This window comes from Panthera uncia, chromosome B1 (genome assembly GCF_023721935.1).
Source record: "Panthera uncia isolate 11264 chromosome B1, Puncia_PCG_1.0, whole genome shotgun sequence".
NCBI classification, from domain to species: Eukaryota; Metazoa; Chordata; class Mammalia; order Carnivora; family Felidae; genus Panthera; species Panthera uncia.
The window spans coordinates 89,607,456-89,627,723 of NC_064811.1; the positions used below are offsets into that span (position 1 = coordinate 89,607,456).

Sequence of the window (20,268 nt, forward strand, 5' to 3'; positions counted from 1 at the left end):
TAAAGATGTAATACAGAAGTCTTTCACAAGGAAAAGAAAAAAGGAAAGCTTCCAACGATATCTCTACATGTTTCCTCACTCCTCATGACAGTTAAAACTCCTTTCCTCTTTCAATCCCTCAAACCCTTCCATGCTGTTCTCCCATTGTTGCTTCTACTTTGCTCACTACCTCCTTCCCACGTGGTATAAAAGTGAGAAGCCATAAATTCTTGTGTAACCACACAGCAGCCACACATAGAAGATAGGCTTTCAGATCACTTCTTGGGTGAGAAGCATGTAGCATCCGTTAGGATGTATATTTCTCTCCTCCTGAATGTTTTTCTCTCTTTTTATTCTTTAAGTTTATGTTTATTTATTTTGCGAGAGATCGAGAGCAAGCAGGGGAGGGGCAGAGAGAAAAAGTGAGAGAATCTCAAGCAGGCTCCACACTGTCAGCATAGAGCCCGGCATGGGGCTTGAACTCATGAACTGTAAGATCATGACCTGAGCCAAAGTCAAGAATCAGATGCTCAATCAACTGAGCCACCCAGGTGCCCCCTTAATGTTTTTCCTAAGAGAAATGTTCTCAGAGAATTTCTGGGAAATAACATTACCCACGCTGTTGTGTTTAAAAGGAGAAAACCTCATGGGAGAAATTCCTGTTTAAAATAACCTCTCCCATATCAACTTTCCTGTAGCTTAAACCTCATAATATCATATAAGTTTGCAGGAACGTGGTAAGGATTTATTTTAGTCTATTCCATAGCAACTGTGTATAGGAATCTGCTTGATTTCTACTCTTCATTAGTGGAGAAGAAAGTTGTTATAAGAAAAAACCTTTTTGAAAGAAATTATGCACCAAGAAAATAAAGAAAATCTACTTCAATCCTTGAACAAAATATAGAGGAAAAAGACCCCATAGGAAGAACATTGTATTAACTTGCTAGGGCTGCCATAACAAAATACCACAGACTAGGTGGCTTAAATAATAGAAATTTCTTTTCTCGTACTTCTGAAGGCTTGAAGTTCAAGATTAAGGATTCAAGATAAGGTTTCTACTAAGGACTCTCTCTCGGGCTTACAGATGGTTGCCTTCTCTCTGTCCTCTCATGGTCTCTCCTCTGGGCAAACAAATCTGTGTCCTAATTTCTTCTTATAAAAACACCAGTCATATTAGATTAGGGCCCATCCATAGGGCCCACTCATTTTACCTTAATTACTTCTTTAAATGTTCTATCTCCAAATACAGTCACATTCTGAGTTATTAGCGGTTAGGATTTGAAGGGGTTCGGATGCGCCCCTTGAGAATGTGCCTCTTTGGCAAGCAATGGAGACCTTGTGCGCCCAGGAGAAACTTTTCTCACACCCTTAACTACATAGAAGAATCTAAATTGGAGGGTCTTTCCAGAATAAGAGTTATTAGCAAAGATAAATTTTATCCGAGTGATGGGGCACCTGGGTGGCTCAGTCGGTTAAGCGGCCGACTTCGGCTCAGGTCATGATCTCACGATCTGTGAGTTTGAGCCCCGCATCGGGCTCTGTGCTGACAGCTCAGAGCCTGGAGCCTGTTTCAGATTCTGTGTCTCCCTCTCTCTGACCCTCCCCTGTTCATGCTCTGTCTCTGTCTCAAAAATAAATAAATGTTAAAAAAAAAAAAAAATTTTATCCGAGTGACTCATCTACATGACAGGGCAAACAGATATCTAATTACCAAACATCTCTTCTTATCACCCTGTGAATAACATTCCTTTCCTCTGAAGTCCCAGACCCCTACTACTTTCTCCTTGGTTCAGATAACATATATACCTCATTTTGCCTGTCTGTGGAATTTCCATGCCTGTATGATTTCCTTGTACATATGCTATTAAATCAGATTTTCCCCTGTCACTCTGCTTCATGCCAATCTGATTTTTGGTCCAGTTAGAAGGGTCTTTAAAGGGGGCAGGAATTCCCGCTCCCTGATATATCAATTACGAGTGGACACAATTCAGCCCACGATAGAGATTCAAATTTTACTGGAATTTTAGTTGGGTATGCTTTTGAAGACTTTAAGGATATTAATAAATGACTTTGTAATTACTGAAAATATCAAAGCAAATGAAATCCAAGTGGCAAGTACGACATGTGCTGGAAGCCAAAATGGGGAGTAAGTGTACAGCACATGTCGTTGAATTTCTCTCCCATTGTGGAGATACCTTCTCCAGGATTCCCAAGAATCCTGACTGAACATATCCCATGTATCAAAATTCAACTCATTTGTCCTTGGTCTGGCATCTGAAGCAAAGACTTACCACTCTTCAGAAGAAAGCTCTCTAATATTTTAGGAAGTTTACCATTTTCCCATGAATTTATCTTCTCTCGTCCACCCCCTCCTCCCATATTCTTGCACATTTTTATATGTCAAGCTCTTTAAAACCTTGCCATCATAGTGATTGTTAAAAAGTGTGTCCTAACTGAATTAGCATGTTCGACATTTTTAATCTGGCACGTTTCGAAGAGAATTGTATTCACACAATTGATTTTTTTAATGTAATTGAAGTTTTTCCTTCCAACTAGAAAAAAAAATGAACTAAACCTGTAATATAGAAGCACCAGGCATCTGGGAGCCTGGGTGGCTCAGTTGGTTAAGTGTTTGACTATTGGTTTCAGCTCAGGTCATGATCTCACAGTTTCATGAGATCAAGCCCCACATCAGGCTCGGTGTGACAGTGTCGAGCCTGCTTGGGATTCTCTATCTCCCTCTCTCTCTGCTCCTCCCCCACTTGCACTCTGTCTCTCTTAAAATAAATAAACTTAAAAAAAAAAAAAAGGAAAAGAAGCACCCCTTCTTATGATGTTTTAACTCACACAGCTTCATAAATAAAAATCTACCTTCTGGAGGAATACTATATCAATTTTGCTTGCTTCCAGCAGATGGCACTGAAGATTGTGCACAGTAATTTTTGCCAAGGGTAGCACTTCCCAGCCCCTTCCTGGCTTAGCCCAGCTGGAAAATAAGAATATTTCTGTGGGGTAAACAGGGAAGTTGCAGCCCAAGGAGACTAGGCTGGGGATCACCTGAAAGCCCCCTCAGGACAATCCTCCAATGTCTGAGGAGGATTGATATTTGGCACGTCTTTTAATGCATTGCAGCCAACAGCGTCCCCTGGTACTCTGGTTGGGAAATTCTGACCCAGGTCATCTTCTTATTAATTTGGAACCTATAATGAGTTTACATTTTTATTTTTTTAAATTTTATTAGTGTTTATTTATTTTGAGAGAGAACACACGTGTGAGAGAGGGGGAGGGGGCAAAAAGAGAGAGAGAGAGAGAGAGAGAGAGAATCCCAAGCAAGCTTCATGCTGTCACCACAGAGCCTGATCTGGGGCTCGATCCCACAAACTGTGAGATCCTGAACCAAACCCAAGAATCAGACACTCAGTTGACTGAGCTACCCAGGTGCCTAGAGTTTACATTTAAAAAAAATTTTTTTTTTAACGTTTATTTATTTTTGAGACAGGGAGAGATCATGAATGGGGGAGGGTCAGAGAGAGAGGGAGACACAGAATCTGAAACAGGCTCCAGGCTCCGAGCTGTCAGCACAGAGCCCGACGCGGGGCTCGAACTCACGGACCGCGAGATCATGACCTGAGCCGAAGTCGGATGCCCAACCGACTGAGCCACCCAGGCGCCCCCGGAGTTTACATTTTTAAAGTGTACTTTACAAATATTAATCCCAACATTTTTTTTTAAGTTTATTTATTTTGAAAGAGAAAGTGAGCACAAGCAGGGGAGCGGCAGAGAGAGAGGGAGAGAGAATCCCAAGCAGGCTCCTTGCTGTCAGCACACAGCCTGATGCAGGGGCTCAGTCTCACCAATGGTGAGATCATGATCTGAGCTGAAAGCAATAGTCAGACACTTAACCGACTGAGTCACGCACATGCCCCAAATGTCAACATTTATGTCAGAGAGAGAGCAGTGAAAATTTTGACAGTATTTAGGATAAGAATTTAAGATAAAAGAGGTTTAAGAATGGAAACTCATAATAATTAAATCTACAGTGAATTGGGACAAACCACTTGAAAGTAGGAGCAATTCTGAAGGGCAAACAGTGAACTCATGCCTTTACAAAAATGTCATTTGTTATGGACTGAATTGCACCCCACTCCAAATGTATATGCTGAAGCACTAACCCCCATGTAACTGTATTGGAGCTAGGTCTTTAATGAGGAGGTGATTAAGGTTAAATGAGACCAGAATGGTGGAGATCAGATCTGATAGAACTGGCTCCCTTATGCAAAGAGACACCAGAGACATAGCTCTCCGTGTTATGTGAGGACATAGAGAAGGCCAGGTTCCGCAAGCCAGGAAGAGAGCTCTCGCCGGAACCTTCCCATGTTGCCACCCTGAGCTTGGACTTTCAGCCCCCAGAAGTGTGGGAAATAAATTTCTGTTATTCTAGCCACCCAGTCTATTGTATTTTGTTATGGCAGCCTGAGTCAATACAACATTTTTCTACAACAATAATCAGCAAGAGGAAAAATAATGACCCAAATGTTGAATATGTGGTGAGATGATCAGTGTCAACATCGGGCACCCATCAACCCAGTAGGAGCGGGTTCAGTATCTTTTTTTTTTTTTTTTTTTTTTGCGGGTTCAGTATCTTAAAGGCATAAGAAAGTACTGCCGCTGTAGGAAACCAGGGTAACACCAGGCCCAGTTTAATCTGTACCACATCAACAGGAGTGGGACCAGGGAGGCCTACACTGCAGCGGCTAAGTAGTTCCCTTATCATCCGGGCAGGGCATTTCTTTCCTCAATGGACTTTCAAATGTAATTGAAACGATGCCCTTTGGAACCCTGCTACTCAAAGTGTGGGTCATGGACCAGCAGCAGCAGCAGCAGCAGCAGCACCCGGAGCTTATTAGAAATGCAGAATCTCAAGACATCCCTAAATCCACTAAATCAGAAAACTGCATTTTAGAAGATCCTCAAGTGATTCGTAGGCACATCGAAGTTCGAGAGGCACCACTTTACAACTTGCTACCAGTAAAAAGAAAAGAGTAAGCTTGGTTCTAAAGCTTCAAAGAACTGGCTCTTTCTGTTTGGTGAACATGCATATGGGGCCTAGGAGGGTAAACTCTTCTACTTACTCTGGACTTGTGAATATTAGAGCAATGGGGCTTTAGAAGCCTAAGCTGATCATATGTACAAGAGTTTCTAAGGTTCTAAAAATAGGTTGTGTGGGGCGCCTGGGTGGCGCAGTCGGTTAAGCGTCCGACTTCAGCCAGGTCACGATCTCGCGGTCCGTGAGTTCGAGCCCCGCGTCAGGCTCTGGGCAGATGGCTCGGAGCCTGGAGCCTGTTTCGGATTCTGTGTCTCCCTCTCTCTCTGCCCCTCCCCCGTTCATGCTCTGTCTCTCTCTGTCCCAAAAATAAATTAAAAAAAAAAAAAAAAGTTGATAAAAATAGGTTGTGTATCCCTGCTGTCTCCTGAATGTGTGTGTGTGTGTGTGTGTGCGTGCGTGTGCAAGAGAGAAAGAGAAATGTCCTAGAGATTTCAAGTTGTATAGTAGATGCTCAGTAAATGGGAATTCCATTCGTTCAATTCCCTTCAGAATGCGAGGTTAGAAATTCTCAGATGGCAGAGTTGTGGGCTATGTTTATCATATTCCCAGTGGAATATATAGGGTTGTTCAACTTAACTAATTGCTTCAGACTGCTGTGCATTTTCAGTTCTTCCATTTTGCCAATTTTCTTGTCTTTCCTGTATTTATTAAGGCCACTGATAACGATTGCTGCTCTCAATATGCCTATATCAATAGTACCTCCCCCGCCCCATCTTGTGATTCATTGTTTCTAACTTGCTATGGGCTGGATAAGCGGATAGCTACAGAAATTATAGTACTATATATCTGAAATAATAGCCAAATCTTCTAAGAACTTGACAGAATTTTCTGCATGTAGTTTTGTGCACAAGTTGACTATATGGTAATTATTTGCCTAATAATCCCCATCTTTTTTTTTTTCTTTTAGGATCTTAGCTGTGTCTTAGATATTCGAGACTTACATGATAATTAAATGACATAAAATTAAATGACATAAACATAAGCAATCACATAATATAAATGTCAGTGAAACTGTTTCTTCCCATCACAGTATAAGTGGTAGAACTCAATTTAGAATGCCATAATAAAAAGAAGAAATATTCACAAGGAACAGAAGAAAAATAATAGAGCAAGTTTATAGGGAAAAAAATCAAGAAATTCCAATATAAAAAAGTAAGAATATATGTAAAAGATCCTGCATAAAATATTTGGGAACAGATTATATCTTATTCATCTGTCCATTGCCAATACCAGCTGTAGAAAGCCAGGGAAGTGCCAGACCCAGTTTAACCTGTACCACATCAATACAAGTGGAGCCAGGTAGGACTACACTGCAGCTGCTAAGTAGTTCCCTTGGTATCATCCAAGCAGGGCATTTCTTTCCCCAGTGAACTTGCACATGTAATAGAAAGATGCCCTTTGGAATCTTGCTACTCAAAGTGCGGGCCTACTAAAAATGCAATAAATGTGTAAATAGATCAGATAAAGAAGGAGAAAGAAGAAAATTGTTTTTCATATTGGGAGAGAGACACCCAATAGGGAATGCTACTAAAAGAGAAAAGGTATGGGGCACCTGGGTGGCTCAGTTGTTTAAGCGTCTGACTCTCAATCTCTGCTCAGGTCATGATCTTAAAGTTTCTGAGATTGAGCCCCGCGTGGGCCTCTGTGCTGACAGCACAGAGCCTACTTGGGATTCTGTCTCTCTCTCTCCTGCCCTCTGCCCCTCCCTCACTCATGTTTGCACATGCGCTCTCTCTCAAAATGAGTAAATAAACATTACAAAAAACACAAGAGAGAAAAAAAGTGTTCCACAAAGGTCAGACATGATTTAAAAACTAGAGAATAAAAAAACCTGTCTGAGGATGGGAAGCCAGGCTACAACAGAGAAAGGACTGCACTAGCATCTTCTGAGATCCACATAGGTCTTCAGTTGTGAAGTCTCCCGCAACTTCTGTTATAAAGAATGTAAGTCCTGAGTTAGGGGTGACAAATAGTGGCACATGTGTCAGAATCTAACACTCAGCAAAAATTTCCCTCCTGTACCTGCAGAAGGGCTTAATTTCAATTACAGCACTCTCCCACTGAACACAGACTTGGAGGTCAGCGTTTGCTTCAACACCGCCTATCGATGAGAATCGACAGGCACTACCATATTTGGCATTTCTGGCACTGTCATCACACATCTAAAAACGATCACTTTTAATGACTGGCAAAAAAATTGATGAGACATTCTGAAGAAAAGGAGCATTACCTCCCAATGTGAAAAAAAAAACAATGAACCAAGTCACCTTAACTTTGCTATTCAAAAGCGGTGGTTCTCATATTTTCCTATGCGTTCAGAATCACCAGGAGAGTTTGCTGTTGGGGCCCACGTCCAGTGTTCAGTAGGTCTTAGGTGGGACCTGTTAATTTGCATTTCAAACATTTTGAGATCCATCATTCTAAAGAATACTGGAATACATTTTAAATATGCAAAACTGAAAATCCTTTGACAAGCAAAACAGTATATCATAATTAGCATAGCTTTATGAAGAAAAATGTAAATGAACCCAGCATAGCTTGTAGTGAATGGAGTAAAGATTTTGGAACTAAATAGACCTTGGTTTGATCTCTGCTTCTGCTATTTACAGGTTCATGACTTTTGCTAATACTGAGCTCTAGAAGTCTTAGTTTCCTCTGGTAAAATGGGGATAAGAAAAATATCCCGTAGAGTTATTGCGTTATTGTGAAGACTAAATGGAAATAAATAAATATATATATATATATATATATATATTATAAATATATATATATATATATATATATATATATATATTTCTCCACATATATATGCATCTCAAGTGACTAGTACAGTGCCTGGCACATGGTAAGCATTCATTCACTCATTCAAGCCTTTATCCTTTTCTTCACTGATAGCTGTCACGGAACTTAAAGCAAGAGAGCAAAATAACACATTTTCATAAAGTTTGTAGGATCTGGAGCACCTGGGTGACTCAGTCGGTTAAGCGTCTGACTCTTAATTTCAGCTCAGGTCATGATTTCAGGGTCATGAGATCAAATTTTGCCTCAGGCTCTGCACTGTCAGTGCAGATTCTCTCTCCCTTTTTCTCTGCTCCTCCCTTGCCCTTACTCTCTCTCTCTTTTTAAATAAATAAATAAACATTAAAAAAAAAAGTTGTAGGATCTGACATGCAAAAGATTCTTATAACCATGCTAGAAAATAGAAAATACTATGGTAAATTAGTGGACAAGAGGAAGCAGCTCAGATGATAAAGATTGTGGGGAAGATTGCTGAAACATGGTCCCAGTCCTCCTCTTTAGGAGTCTGCCCTAAAACAGATAGGGCTTGCCTTCATTACATATACCTCTGATTAAAGGAAGATACATTCAGGGGCAAAATGCCAATTGCCTAGTGATTCCCTTACCCTCATAATGGTAGCCCTCAATCCAGCGTTTTTTGGGTTTTTTTTTCAAAGAACTCCTGGGAAGCCTTGGAACCTGTAACCATGTAATCTCCTTGATAAAGCAAAGTGTGATTTTTGCTCATGCAGGGCTTAGGTTTCTGTGGAAAAGCTGGGAATGCTGCGGAAGACAGCTTGCCACTTCTATGTGGAGCATGACGTCTCTTTGAAAACCCTAAAACTCAAAAGTACCTATCCAACTACTGCAATCCTATTTGTAGTCCATTTGATGCATTAAAGCACCAAATACCATTAATTCATGGGAACAACAAAAGGGAAGCTTTGCATTATTCTAGATCACACTACATGATTTCCATAATTATTCGGTAAATTAGACTTATCACTCCAGAAATATCTTGCTACATCCCATTTCAAATTCAATGTTTCTGAACAATTTCACTTTTTTTAATTGTTATTTATTTTGAGAGAGAGAGAAAGCACGAGTGGGGGAGGGGGAAAGAGAGAGAGAGAGACAGAGAGAGAGAGAGAGAGAGAATCCCCAGCAGGCTACCCCAGGGCTAGATCTCAGGAACCTTGAGATCATGACCTGAGCATAAATCAAGAGTCAGAGGCTTAACCCACCGAGGGCTTAACCATCAGGTGCCCTTGAGCAATTTCATTTCTAATAAAGATGGTAGCACACTAAGGGTTTTAAGATGGAAAAATGACTTGGGTAATCAAGTCCAAGATTTGCTTGCCAGTTAGCCTGCTGGCATAGGCCAGGGATTCAAAGATTTCAAGGTATATAATGCAGGCGGAGTTTCTGCTTTGGATGCTATAGCTTCTCATCTAAACATCAACAGAATGATGCAACTCTTGGCAAAAATGAGGAAGATAAAGTTTGTCTTCTAGTTTCTCTTGCTCTATTTCCTCCTTCCCCTTCCCTAGATTTAAGTTAGTGGGAAAAGTTTAGAATAACGCACTTATTTCGATCCTTGTGTTTATCAAAGAGAAATGTTTCCTCTTCCTTTGCTGAGGATTACAATTTCCTACAGACAGGGACCCCGAATGCCGTATTTCCTTTAGAATTAACATTGAGAGGGAAAATTTCAAGATGAAAAACCAAAAGTGAATCCAGGGTTCCCGTTCAGGAAGAAGGGTGGGTGGGGTCAGGCCATTGCGGCGTGGCCCTGAGCTCCGGATGTCACCCCGAGGCTAGGGTGCGGCGCGGATCCCCCTCCCAACCCCGCGGGGCCAGGCTCGCCGTGCGCGCAGCCTCCGCACAGATGGGAGTCCTACCGGGGCCCATCCCTTCCCTCTCAAAGCGACCGGGGCTCCGCCGGTGCCGGAGCAGTTTAGTCGCCAGGCTGGCGGGGAGGCCGCGGCCCCGGACCCCGCCTCGAGCCTGAGCTTGCCGGGCTTCGACCTGCAGGGGGCGTTGCGTCGGCGGCCCAAGGCCTCGGTGCGGGGAGCCACCCGAGTCGGGAGCCCCGCACTCAGGGTTTGGGGCGCGCAGCACGGCCCGACGAGGCGGGCCAGGGGCCCAGCACCTGCGTCCGCAGAGCGGGTCTCCCCGGTGGAGTGCCGACACCCAGCCGCGGTCCTGGGCGACTCCCTCGGTGACGCCAGGCGCGCTCCTTCCTCTTCCTTTCGCCTCTCCAGCCCCGCCTTCCCTTCCCTCCGCCCACCTCCCTGAAGCTGAGCCGCCGCCGCCAGCAGCGCCGTCATGTCGGCCCCCGCCGAATCCCCTCATCCGGCCGCCAGCGCCCGAATCCCGCCCAAGCTTGGAGGAGCCGCAGCCTCAGGAGCCGCCGCGCCCGCCGGCCCGGGCCCGGCGCCGCACCAGCAGAACGGTGAGGCGGGCGGCCCCTGCGGAGCGCGGGGCCTAGCGCCGGCGGGGCAGCCTGGGCGGCCACTCGGGGCGGGCTGGACCGGGCCGGGCCGTGGGGGGCGTCGGGGCGGGGGCAGAGGCGGGTAGGGGCGCGGAGCCGAGGCCGCGGGCGGAGGCCGCGTGGGGAGCGGACTGTGGAGGGGGGGGGGGACGCGTGGTACGGGGGGGGGAGGGGCGCCCTGGCGCGGGGGCGGGGGCCGACCTGGGAAAGCTGGGGCCGGGGCTGTTTACGTAATGTGACCCTAGGCCGGAAGGCGGCCGGGGTTAGTGGGGACGGTGGAAAAGGAGGGGCCCAGGTGCAGTTTAAAAACCCTCATATCCAGCCTGAGCGCAGGCGAGTTGCCCGGAGCGACCCTTTCTCCGGCGAAAAGCCGAGGCCGCAGAGTGCGTGGTCTGGAGAAAACTGGTGTAGCCATGGAACTGCATGGATTGTGCCTTTCCCGAGTCAGGAAAATTGCTTTGATTTCTGCGGCCCAGCGAGCACGCTGCCTTGTAGGGAACTTAAGTTAGCGCTCAAGTTTGTAGACAAAAGGGTGTAAATATGCAACATAAGAGTAACCGTAACCCTGACCCAATTCGGCCTCAGGATCTGTCATTGCTGCTGCGGCTGCTGCTCTAGCGTTTGGAGTTTGCTTGTCGCGTTGTAAAGGGAGCAGGTGTCAAACGGATTTAAACGAATACCTTTAGATCTGGGTGGCTTTTTTCCCTCAGCTTCACTTTCAGAAATAAAAAAGCGTGCCAGAGTTGGCCCTGCTTTGAGGAAAGAAAGGCCTTCGTACAGGCAGCAGCCTGTGCAACTTGAAAGCCGCGTTCATGCTTAAGGTCGTAGGCTTTTAGTATGCAGGAGATTCAAGTGAAAAATAATCATTTCTAGGATATTCATTACCTAATCTTGAGATTTGAATATTTGTGGATGGAGCCACGGTAGGAGGAACTCATGTTATAGACTTGATAGTATTTTAGATGAGAACTCTTGGAAGTAATGGAATACTTCAGAAAAAGTGCCCTGTGTTCATAAGAGAACAAAACTACACTAGTACACTGTACTAATACACTAGTACAAACGACTTTTGGATGGACCTGTTTTGTCCAGTTTGTTAATGAAAATTCATTGGGTTATGTCAGTTCAGCCAGTATCTAGTTTTTACAGCTTATGCTTTTCTAACATGAAGGTTACCGTTTATCCTGACAATCAGTGGTTGATGTCTTAGGCTTAGTATCCTTTGGATCAACCATACTTGGCAATATTATATGCTTCCAGTGGTCATTGTTTGCTGTCGTGGGTTTGAATGTGAACATTGTTGTAGGTTTTGTGTTCCTGTCCTGAACGTACATAAAGATATTTGTGAGCAGTTTTTTTCTTGTGAACTTAATATAAATTGTTGTTTTTTGTTTTGTTTTTGAACAGTTTTGTGTGTGAAGGAACTAGCACATGGTCATTTAAGAAGAGATCCCAAGTCTTTTAGAATGTAAACCCATGTTTAACAGTGATCCAAGGATTGCCTTTTCTTGATTCTGTGTAACATCATTACTGTGTTAGTGAATGATTTTTAAAGTGGGAGATATTGATCTTAGCCTTATAAGTTTTGTGAATGCTCAAGAAATGCCAGAATATCAATTGTAATGAGTGTAGTAAGTCTGTAAGAACATTAGAAGCCAGATATGGATGATGCTTTGTTTCTACCATTTAACATAATTCATTAAAGCATTTGTGGAATGTTTAATACTTGGGTACTCAAGATTAGCCTAGTGGAAAGTGAATCACTGACTTTGTCCTAAATTCACCTGTATTTTGGTGACATTCGACTTGGTGGTGACCTTGAGGGATTTGACAGGTATGGATAGGAAGGCAAGACTGTCTTGAGTCAGAGGTTACAGCATGGACAAAAGTCTCAAATTGTGGAAGTGCATGGCATGTTTAGAAGAGAAGCTGTCAAGAGACAAGAAGTGTGCTGGGTAATAGGGAGAACCCAAAGCATTGAAGCTGAAAAGCATACTTAAAAAGGGGTCAGGTTGCAGAAAGGCCTTGAGTATCATTGCCAAAGAATTTGGAAATTAAGATAAAAAACTAGGCCAAGAGAGGAAATGGTAATAGTTCTCATCACAAGAAAAGAAAATCTGTAACTATGTATGGTGACAGATGTTAACCACTTATTGTAGTGATCATTTTGCAGTTTATACAAACACCGAATCATTCTGTTAGTCTACCGGAAACTAATAGAGCATGTGTCCATTATACTTCAAAAAAATAAAGTAAAATAAAAAACTACAGTCAATTTTTTGTTGTTTTGGTGGAAGGAAGTAGCTTAAGTAGAGAAGTAGCAACATCAAATCTGTTTTTGTCTTTTTTTGCTAATCTTAGAAAAAAAACAATTTTTGCTACATTGTTCTGGCATTTGTAGATAAAGATTAAGCAATCCTTTGGGGTTTTGGTTCATTCTTTAGCCCTGCATGAAATAGTTTTCCTTTTAATTTGTCTGTATGGAATTCCAGGCATGATGAAAAAGAAACATGTCAGAAGTATGAGGATAGAACATTACAGGAGACAGAATTGTTAAACTGGAATGGTATCTATAGATCACTTATTTAGTGGTTATCCAACCTTTTTAAAAAACATATTTATTGCTCTGAAGGAAATGGTGAATAGACCACTGATGGAAAAATCAGACAAAAGCAGAGCCATTAGGATTAAAATAGAGGTGGATATTGAGATGTTTTTGGAGTGCAGCCTGAACAACACCTAGTCCACTTCCCTAATTGTACAGAGGAAATTGAGATCTGGAAGGGTTAAGTGGGTATGTTTTTCACCAATTCCTGTGTAAACTTGGTGAGGGTAGCAGTTTTGTCTCCCTCATCACTGCTGTATATATTCAGGCCCTGGAACAAATAATGGGTATTCAGTAAACATTAGTTAAATCAACTCCAATTCAGTCTTCCTAATTCCAAGTCCAGTTCTCTTTCTATTAAGAGACTGTAAAAAGTTTCTTTTTCAGAGACTTTTTTTTTTTTTTTTGGAAAGGGTAGGAAATAGGCAGAAAACTGAGTCTTTATCACTTTTGCTTTCTGGGTTTAACTGTTCACATGCTCTTTCCCACTTGAATATAATAGTTCGACTTGAGCTTGTGACATACTTCTCTTACACTTCCTTTTGTGGACTTGGATTTCTGTACTTCAGTTTTTCACTGATCAGCATATGGGCTTTTAGAATTATTTGTATTTCCATATGAGGTGTTAGTTGAATATTTTTCAACTTTTACTCTGCCTTTTCAGAGTCTTTCCAAAGTCTAGTCCTCAAAACCTGAAAGACTGGGTGAAATAATAATCCTGGCAATAATGATGGGGTAACTCCAAAATTTCTCCCAACTGACCTACATTGAAAGGGGTAATTCAAAAGTTTTTTTTGAGGGCAGGCACCCAGATTTAAGAGTAAACCACTGCTGTTTAGTTCTACTTTGGGGAAGCAAATGGTGCTCATTTTCAAATGAAAATGTGTTTTCTTTCTTCCATATGCCTTTATTAGGAATGATACTGCTGGCAGTTTTATCATGTCAATTGCTAATAATGTGAGAAAGAGGAGATAGTAATGGGAATTATTGGACTCCATAATGGCATAAGCATACCGTTCACTCAGCAGTACTATCTGGTCAGTTATAGGAAACCCTTCAACTTTGTGAGCACATGCAAAATTTAAAATGATATAAAGCTCCCTAGTGTGTCTGAAGAAAGTTCTTTTTGATCAGAGCAGCATCTGTGTCTCAGGTTTCTACTCTTTATAGCTCAGCAGAAACATCAGGTCCTCTGGTAAAGATATTGGTACGGCACAATGTAACCATCTGGATACATAATTTCTTTCTAAACTGATTAATAGATAAGGATCTCAAAAATTATTCCTTATATAAACAAGTGTCTTTTATGTGGGTTTAAATTTTATTTTTCGTTGCTGTATGTATTGCATTAGTTATTTGCAGTGTCTTTTCATTCCCACTGCAGTCCCTCCTCTCAGGTTTCTGAGATTATATCTGTAATGATTTTTGTAAACCACATTCATTGCCACTGATTATAGCATTTGAGCTAACTTCATCTTTCTAATTATCTGTAAACCCTGAAGTATTAGATCCTTAAAAACATTGAAATAGAACAGATTTTTGAGCCAGTCTTCAATGGACTTTCCTAGAAATGAGACCCTCATCTTAGCACTGCACGTTAGAGCAGATCATGTTATATTCAGCCCTGGGAAAGCCACTCTTTCCAGTAGGCTAAGCATACTCGGAATTGCAGAAGGTGTGGGCTAGTAAAAAGTCGTTGGCTTTGATACAGCTCAGGGTTTTGTAGAGATAATTACTTAACATCTCTGAGTTTCAGGGGATAATAATACCTTTCTTCTAGAGTTGTAGAGAGAGTTTTATTAAATGAGTTACTATTTTTAAAGTACCTGGTGCTTAGCAAAATGAGATATTTAGCAAATGAGAGTCCCCTTCATTCCGTTTCCTTCAGAACACCAGGATATAAATTCTTTGGATGGCAGAGACTGTATGAGTTTTCCTCATCATATTCTGCAGTAGGCACTCAACTGAGTAAGTGAACTTGGCTTCATATTCATTATTATTTTTGAAGACTGACCCCTGAAAGGATCTGTGTATGGCCAGCTCTCTCTTAAGGCTCAATCACTGTTTCAGTCTTTTTATTATTTTCTTACACTGCTCAGCCAGCCCTTCTTTCCTCCAACAGATCTACTCTTGAAAGGTTTCCTTTAATAGGCCATCTACCTCAGCTAGCTGGCTGCAGGAAGGTGGATTTAATTGGTGCTGAAAGCTGCTTGTGATAGGAACTGAGGAAAAGCAAGAGGAAATAGGGAGGCTAGAGGGAGTAGTAAAATGCTTCGCCGAGCCAAGCGAATGGCCAAGTCTTAACTTGCTTGTTTTTCTCAGTATTTCTGAGAAACAGGTATTGTGAAATGAGCTTTGGAACCTGCAATGCCTAGCTTCTTCACTATTTATCAACTGTTTGAATGTGTATACGTTAGTGACCTTTCATATCCCCATTTGTCTGTAAAATGACAATAGTGACACTTTCACAGGATTGTTGTGAGAATTATATAAGATGATGTAGAGAAAAGTAATGTGCCTGGCATAGAGTAGGTTCTCAACTGGTATTGGTTTTCTTTTAGTCCCTTTACTCTTAGTACTCATTATTGTGGCAGCCAAAGAGGGGAACTGATGTACTTAATGCGGTAAGATTTCATCCAAATGGTTACATAGGCTATGTCTGTGTAGACTGTCAGCCAGCAGTGACTGGGTCAGTTACTTTTGTAGCTATTAGCCTTCCATTAGAAGAGAGTAAACCAGGGTATACAGATGTGATTGGAATTACTCATTTTCTAAATCACTGGGGTTTCTAATTGCTGATTTCTGTAGGGGTGTGTGTGTCTTTATGTTTTTTATGTTTCTAAAAAATTTTTATTTTAGCAACATTATTGATACTCTATTGTCAGGAATCATATATTCAAAATATTTAACAATCAGTGCTACATTCACTGACGATGGAATGTATACTAGCCTTGATGCTACAGCAGGATGGTGTTCATGAGGTCTTGAAGGTCTGGGGCAAGGAAACAGCATTGTGGGATACAACAGGGAAGCAGGGTCGGGGCTGTGTGACTATTTACCAACTGGTTCAGAAGTACTATAATATTTTAATAAGAATGGTTAAAATGCATGAGTGGCTGAATATTGACCTATTTCTTGGTAGTTTGGTGATGGATAAATGATGTTCTTATATCCTTATATCTGATTGTGCCCCTCACGTTAGTATGAATGTATCTTTATCAGATAGAGGAGCTTATATTTTGCTGACCTTGATATTGTTTATAAGATAATGAAAAACTTGAATCTGACTTCTAAAATATATTGAAATTTGATTCAGGAAAAGACTAATGAAACAGAGACTCGATATTTAAAACGTTACTTTTTTGGCAAGGAAGAGGATGAGAAAACTCATTTATTTAAAGAGAGCTTATGATTAATTTTTTTGTATAGTGACTAGACATCCGTAAAATATTTACCTTATAAATTTGGGTTCTTGTGTCTGGTTTGCTTACAGCAAGAATAGAATCAATTTTCCTTTGGTGGGAATCTAGTGTCTGCAAGGAGATTATGTCCCTGAGGCAGATGCATCATTTGGATAGATCTTGTGATAATTTAGTCTTGCCAAGAAGGACATAGATGCTTATGGAAAACCAGAGGCCAGGAGCGCCTGGCTGGCCCAGTTGGTGAAACATGAGACTCTTGATCTCAGGGTTGTAAATTTGCACCCCAGGTTTGGTGTAGAGATTACTTAAAAATAAAATCTTTAAAATTTTATTTATCTTGTGATGATGTAGTCTTGCCAAGGAGAGCATAGATGCTTATAGAAAATCAAAGACTAGGGCGCCTGGCTGGCTCAGTTGGTGGATCATAAGACTCTTGATCTCAGGGTTGTGAGTTTGAGCCCCAGGTTTGGTGTAGAGATTATTTAAAAATAAAACCTTTAAAAAAGAAAACCAGAGACTGTATCTAACTGGTATATGATGATATCAGTCAGGTTGACCAGCTGAGCAGCTCCATTAAAAGGTATATAGGCTGGGGCGCCTGGGTGGCTCAGGCAGTTAAGTGTCCAACTCTTGGTTTTGGCTCTTGGTCATGATCTCACAGTTTGTGAGTTTGAGTCCTGCATCATGCTCTGCACTGACAGTGCAGAACCTGCTTGGGATTCTCTCTCTCCCTCTCTCTGTGCCCCTCTCCTGCTCACATTCTCTCAAAATAAATAAGAAACTAAAATTTCGAAAGTATATAGACTATTTCTTAAAAATCTTTTGTTTACTTCTCAGGTCAGATTGGTACCAGTGAGTAGATAATGTGTTAGAATATATGTTCTTTTATACAGACATACCTCACTTGAGGCTAAGAATGTAGAAACTTTTCAGAGATTGTATGTAACCTGAACTTCCCTGTTTTCAGTGTTTATTTGTTGATGCTCCTTTTTTTGTGAGTCACTGTGTTAGGTTATTTGGTGGATGTAGTAAAATTATTTTATTTCATTGGTTCTAAGACACTTTTGTTTCACATTTTTATGTCTGAATTTAGGGGGCATCTTAGAATTGGTGAAATTTTAAAATTTGTTTTACTGAAGTGATAGAAGTCATGATATAGTTGCGTGAAAACTTGCCATTAACAGCTGATGCAGTGAGCTGAATAACGGCCCCCTAGTATGTTTCCGTCCTAATTTTTGAAACCTTTGCAGCTGTGATTAAGAGTTGGGGATATTATCTTGGATCTGAGTGGGCCTGATATAATCACAACATCTGATTAGAGGGGACCTGGAGGAGTCAGCATCTAGAGGTGGGAGTAGTGTGCTTTGAAGATGGAAGAAAGGGCCATAAGCCAAGGAATGCAGGTGGCCACTAGAAGCTGAAAAAGGCAAGGAAATGGATTCTCTTCTTGGAGCCTCAGAAGGAACCATGTCTGCCCATGACCCTTTGACCTTAGCCCAGTGAACTGATTTTGGACTTCTGACCTCTAGAACTGTAAAATAATAAATTTGTGGTGTTTTAAGCCAGTTTGTGGTAATTCATTACAATAGCAGTAGACGCTAATGCACCTGGTGAGTGTAAAAAGCAGCAGTATCAAAACACCTTAGGTGTAGTTAAATACTGTATATTATTACTTTCCTTTCGTTTCAAAGGCTGTTCTTCTACTTGAACTAATATAGTTATATTATCTATAATATAGATCTATATATAATATAGATCAAAAAACTTAGATACGTGCATTTGTTCTTGTACTAGAGTATAATTTGCTTTATGTAGCGAAAGCTCTTAAAGTTTTGTGTTCTTTCTCTTTACTTATGTAGTCCTTCTTGATACATTGTGATGAGAGAAATGTCTGATACAGAAGTGTTTGATGATTATTTACTAGGCTTAATTTTTTCCCCAAAATGTAGGAATGATTTCCATGAGCCAGGCATTATGCTAAGCTTTAGGAATATGATAGAGCTGGGACCCAACTAGACTCAAATTTTTCACTTAGAGAGTTTACAGTTAGACAATTACAGTACCATGTGAAAAGTACTGTCATTGTGGTCCAAGATGCTGTAGATGCACCATTAAGTAGGCATTCACTTGCAGGGTTAGCAGATGTTTTCTGGAGGAAGAGTTGAAGTGAGATCCGAAGAATTAGAGTTGGTCAGATGAAGGGGTAAGAGAGGATTTTTGATGGTTCCAGGTGGAGGGAAGAGCCTGTGTGAAGGGTCAGAGATGAGCAAGCATGGCTTGAGAAAAATTTAGTATGGTCAACGTGTGTATGGATCAGTGATTCTTGGCCTTTTCATACTCATGGCTACCTTAGTGCTAAAGTTTTAGTTGGTGGCATTCTTGAAGAAATTAAACTTTGGACATTTCTAATTAAAAAAAAAGCAGGGGCATCTAAGTTGGTTAAGTGTTGGACTTCGGCTCAGATAATGATCTCACAGTTTGTAAGTTTGAGCCCTGTTTGGGGCTCTGTGCTGACAGCTCAGAGCCCCCAGCTTCCTTTGGATTCTTTGTCTCCCTTTCTCTCTGACCCTCCCCCACTCTCTGTCTCTCTCACTCTCAGAAATAAACATTAAAAAATTTTTATTAGAAAAAAGCAAATTTCAGAAAAATATCACATATTTATTTGATCCCCTTTACAAGGAAGGCAGCGTACCTATATTCTGCCCTAACCAACCTCTTCGATGGCCTTTTGAAGCAAAGCTCTAGCACAGTCTTTCCTTATGTTGTGCTCTGGCTTTGCTCTCTACCAGGTCATCATTCTGTATCACTTCAACATAATGATAGGCACCTTTAGTGTAGCAAAATTTCATTTTCTTTATTGACCAGACCTCAGTAGACCCATGTGAATGCTTTGAATATAGCGGTATATTAAGGCACACCTGCTGAAAATCACAGTGGGAAGGAGTGGTGAGTGGTAAAGTAGAAGTGAGCAGCAGTTAGGTCGTGCAGGGCCTTTGCATTCATTTTCTCTTTGCTGCTGCAACAAATTACCACAAACTGGCAGCATAAAATAACATGAATTCATCATCTGTAGGTTAAAAGTCTAACGAAGCTAAAATCAAGATCAGTAGGGCTGAATTCCCTCCTAGAGACTGTGGGAGAGAATCCATTTCTTTGCCTTTTCCTGCTTTTAGAGGTGCCCACATTCCTTGGTTCATGGTCCCCTCTGTCTGCCTTCAGAGCTGGCAGTATCTGGCTTCATCTCTGAAGAGTCTTCTGTAGTCACTTCTCCCTGCCTCTCCTCTGCCTCCCTCTTGTACTTTTAATTTTAAGGACTCTTGTGATTACACTGAGCTCATCTGGATAATCGAAGCTTTTCTCCCTATTTTAAGGTCAGATGATTAGCAGTCCTAATACAATCTGCAATGTCAGCTCCCTTTTGCCGTATAAGCTGTCATATTTACATGTTCCAGTGATTAGGTCATGGACATTTGGGGTCAGGGAGAGATTGTTGTGCTTTCCACTGTCTTATAGACCATATTAAAGGATTTGAACTTTTTATTAATGGCAAGAAAAACCATTAGAGGGGGGCCTGGTGGCTCTGTCGGTTAAGCCTCTGACTCTTGATTTCGACTCAGATTTCAGCACAGAGCCTGCTTGGCTTCTTCTCTTTCTGTCCTTCTTCCCCATCTCTTTCAAAATAAATAAACATTTAAAAAAATTAGAAAGCTTTAAACAAAGAAATAACATAATCAGATTTGATTTTTAGGAAAATCACTCTGGTTCTGTATGGTGCAGTCATTTGTCTAAAAAATAGTGTCACAGTCAATTTAGTAAGTCATTTCCAGCACTTTTTCCCTTTGATGTTGTAAAAACTTATTTTGCAGTAATTTTAGATTTGTGG

The 20,268-nt window shown here is 41.4% G+C and overlaps 1 protein-coding gene across 4 annotated transcripts in view; it reads left to right on the forward strand.

The window, feature by feature from the left end:
- The first annotated feature begins 10,125 nt into the window (after nt 1–10,125).
- The window catches only part of SEC24B (SEC24 homolog B, COPII coat complex component), a 100,270-nt gene continuing 90,127 nt past the window's right edge, over nt 10,126–20,268 (forward strand). For all 4 annotated transcript variants that reach the window (XM_049631010.1, XM_049631011.1, XM_049631012.1 and 1 more), the window contains exon 1: nt 10,126–10,319. In XM_049631010.1, the coding sequence (XP_049486967.1) occupies nt 10,193–10,319 (127 nt within the window). In that variant the 5' untranslated portion in view covers nt 10,126–10,192. The remainder of the gene's footprint in view (nt 10,320–20,268) is intronic.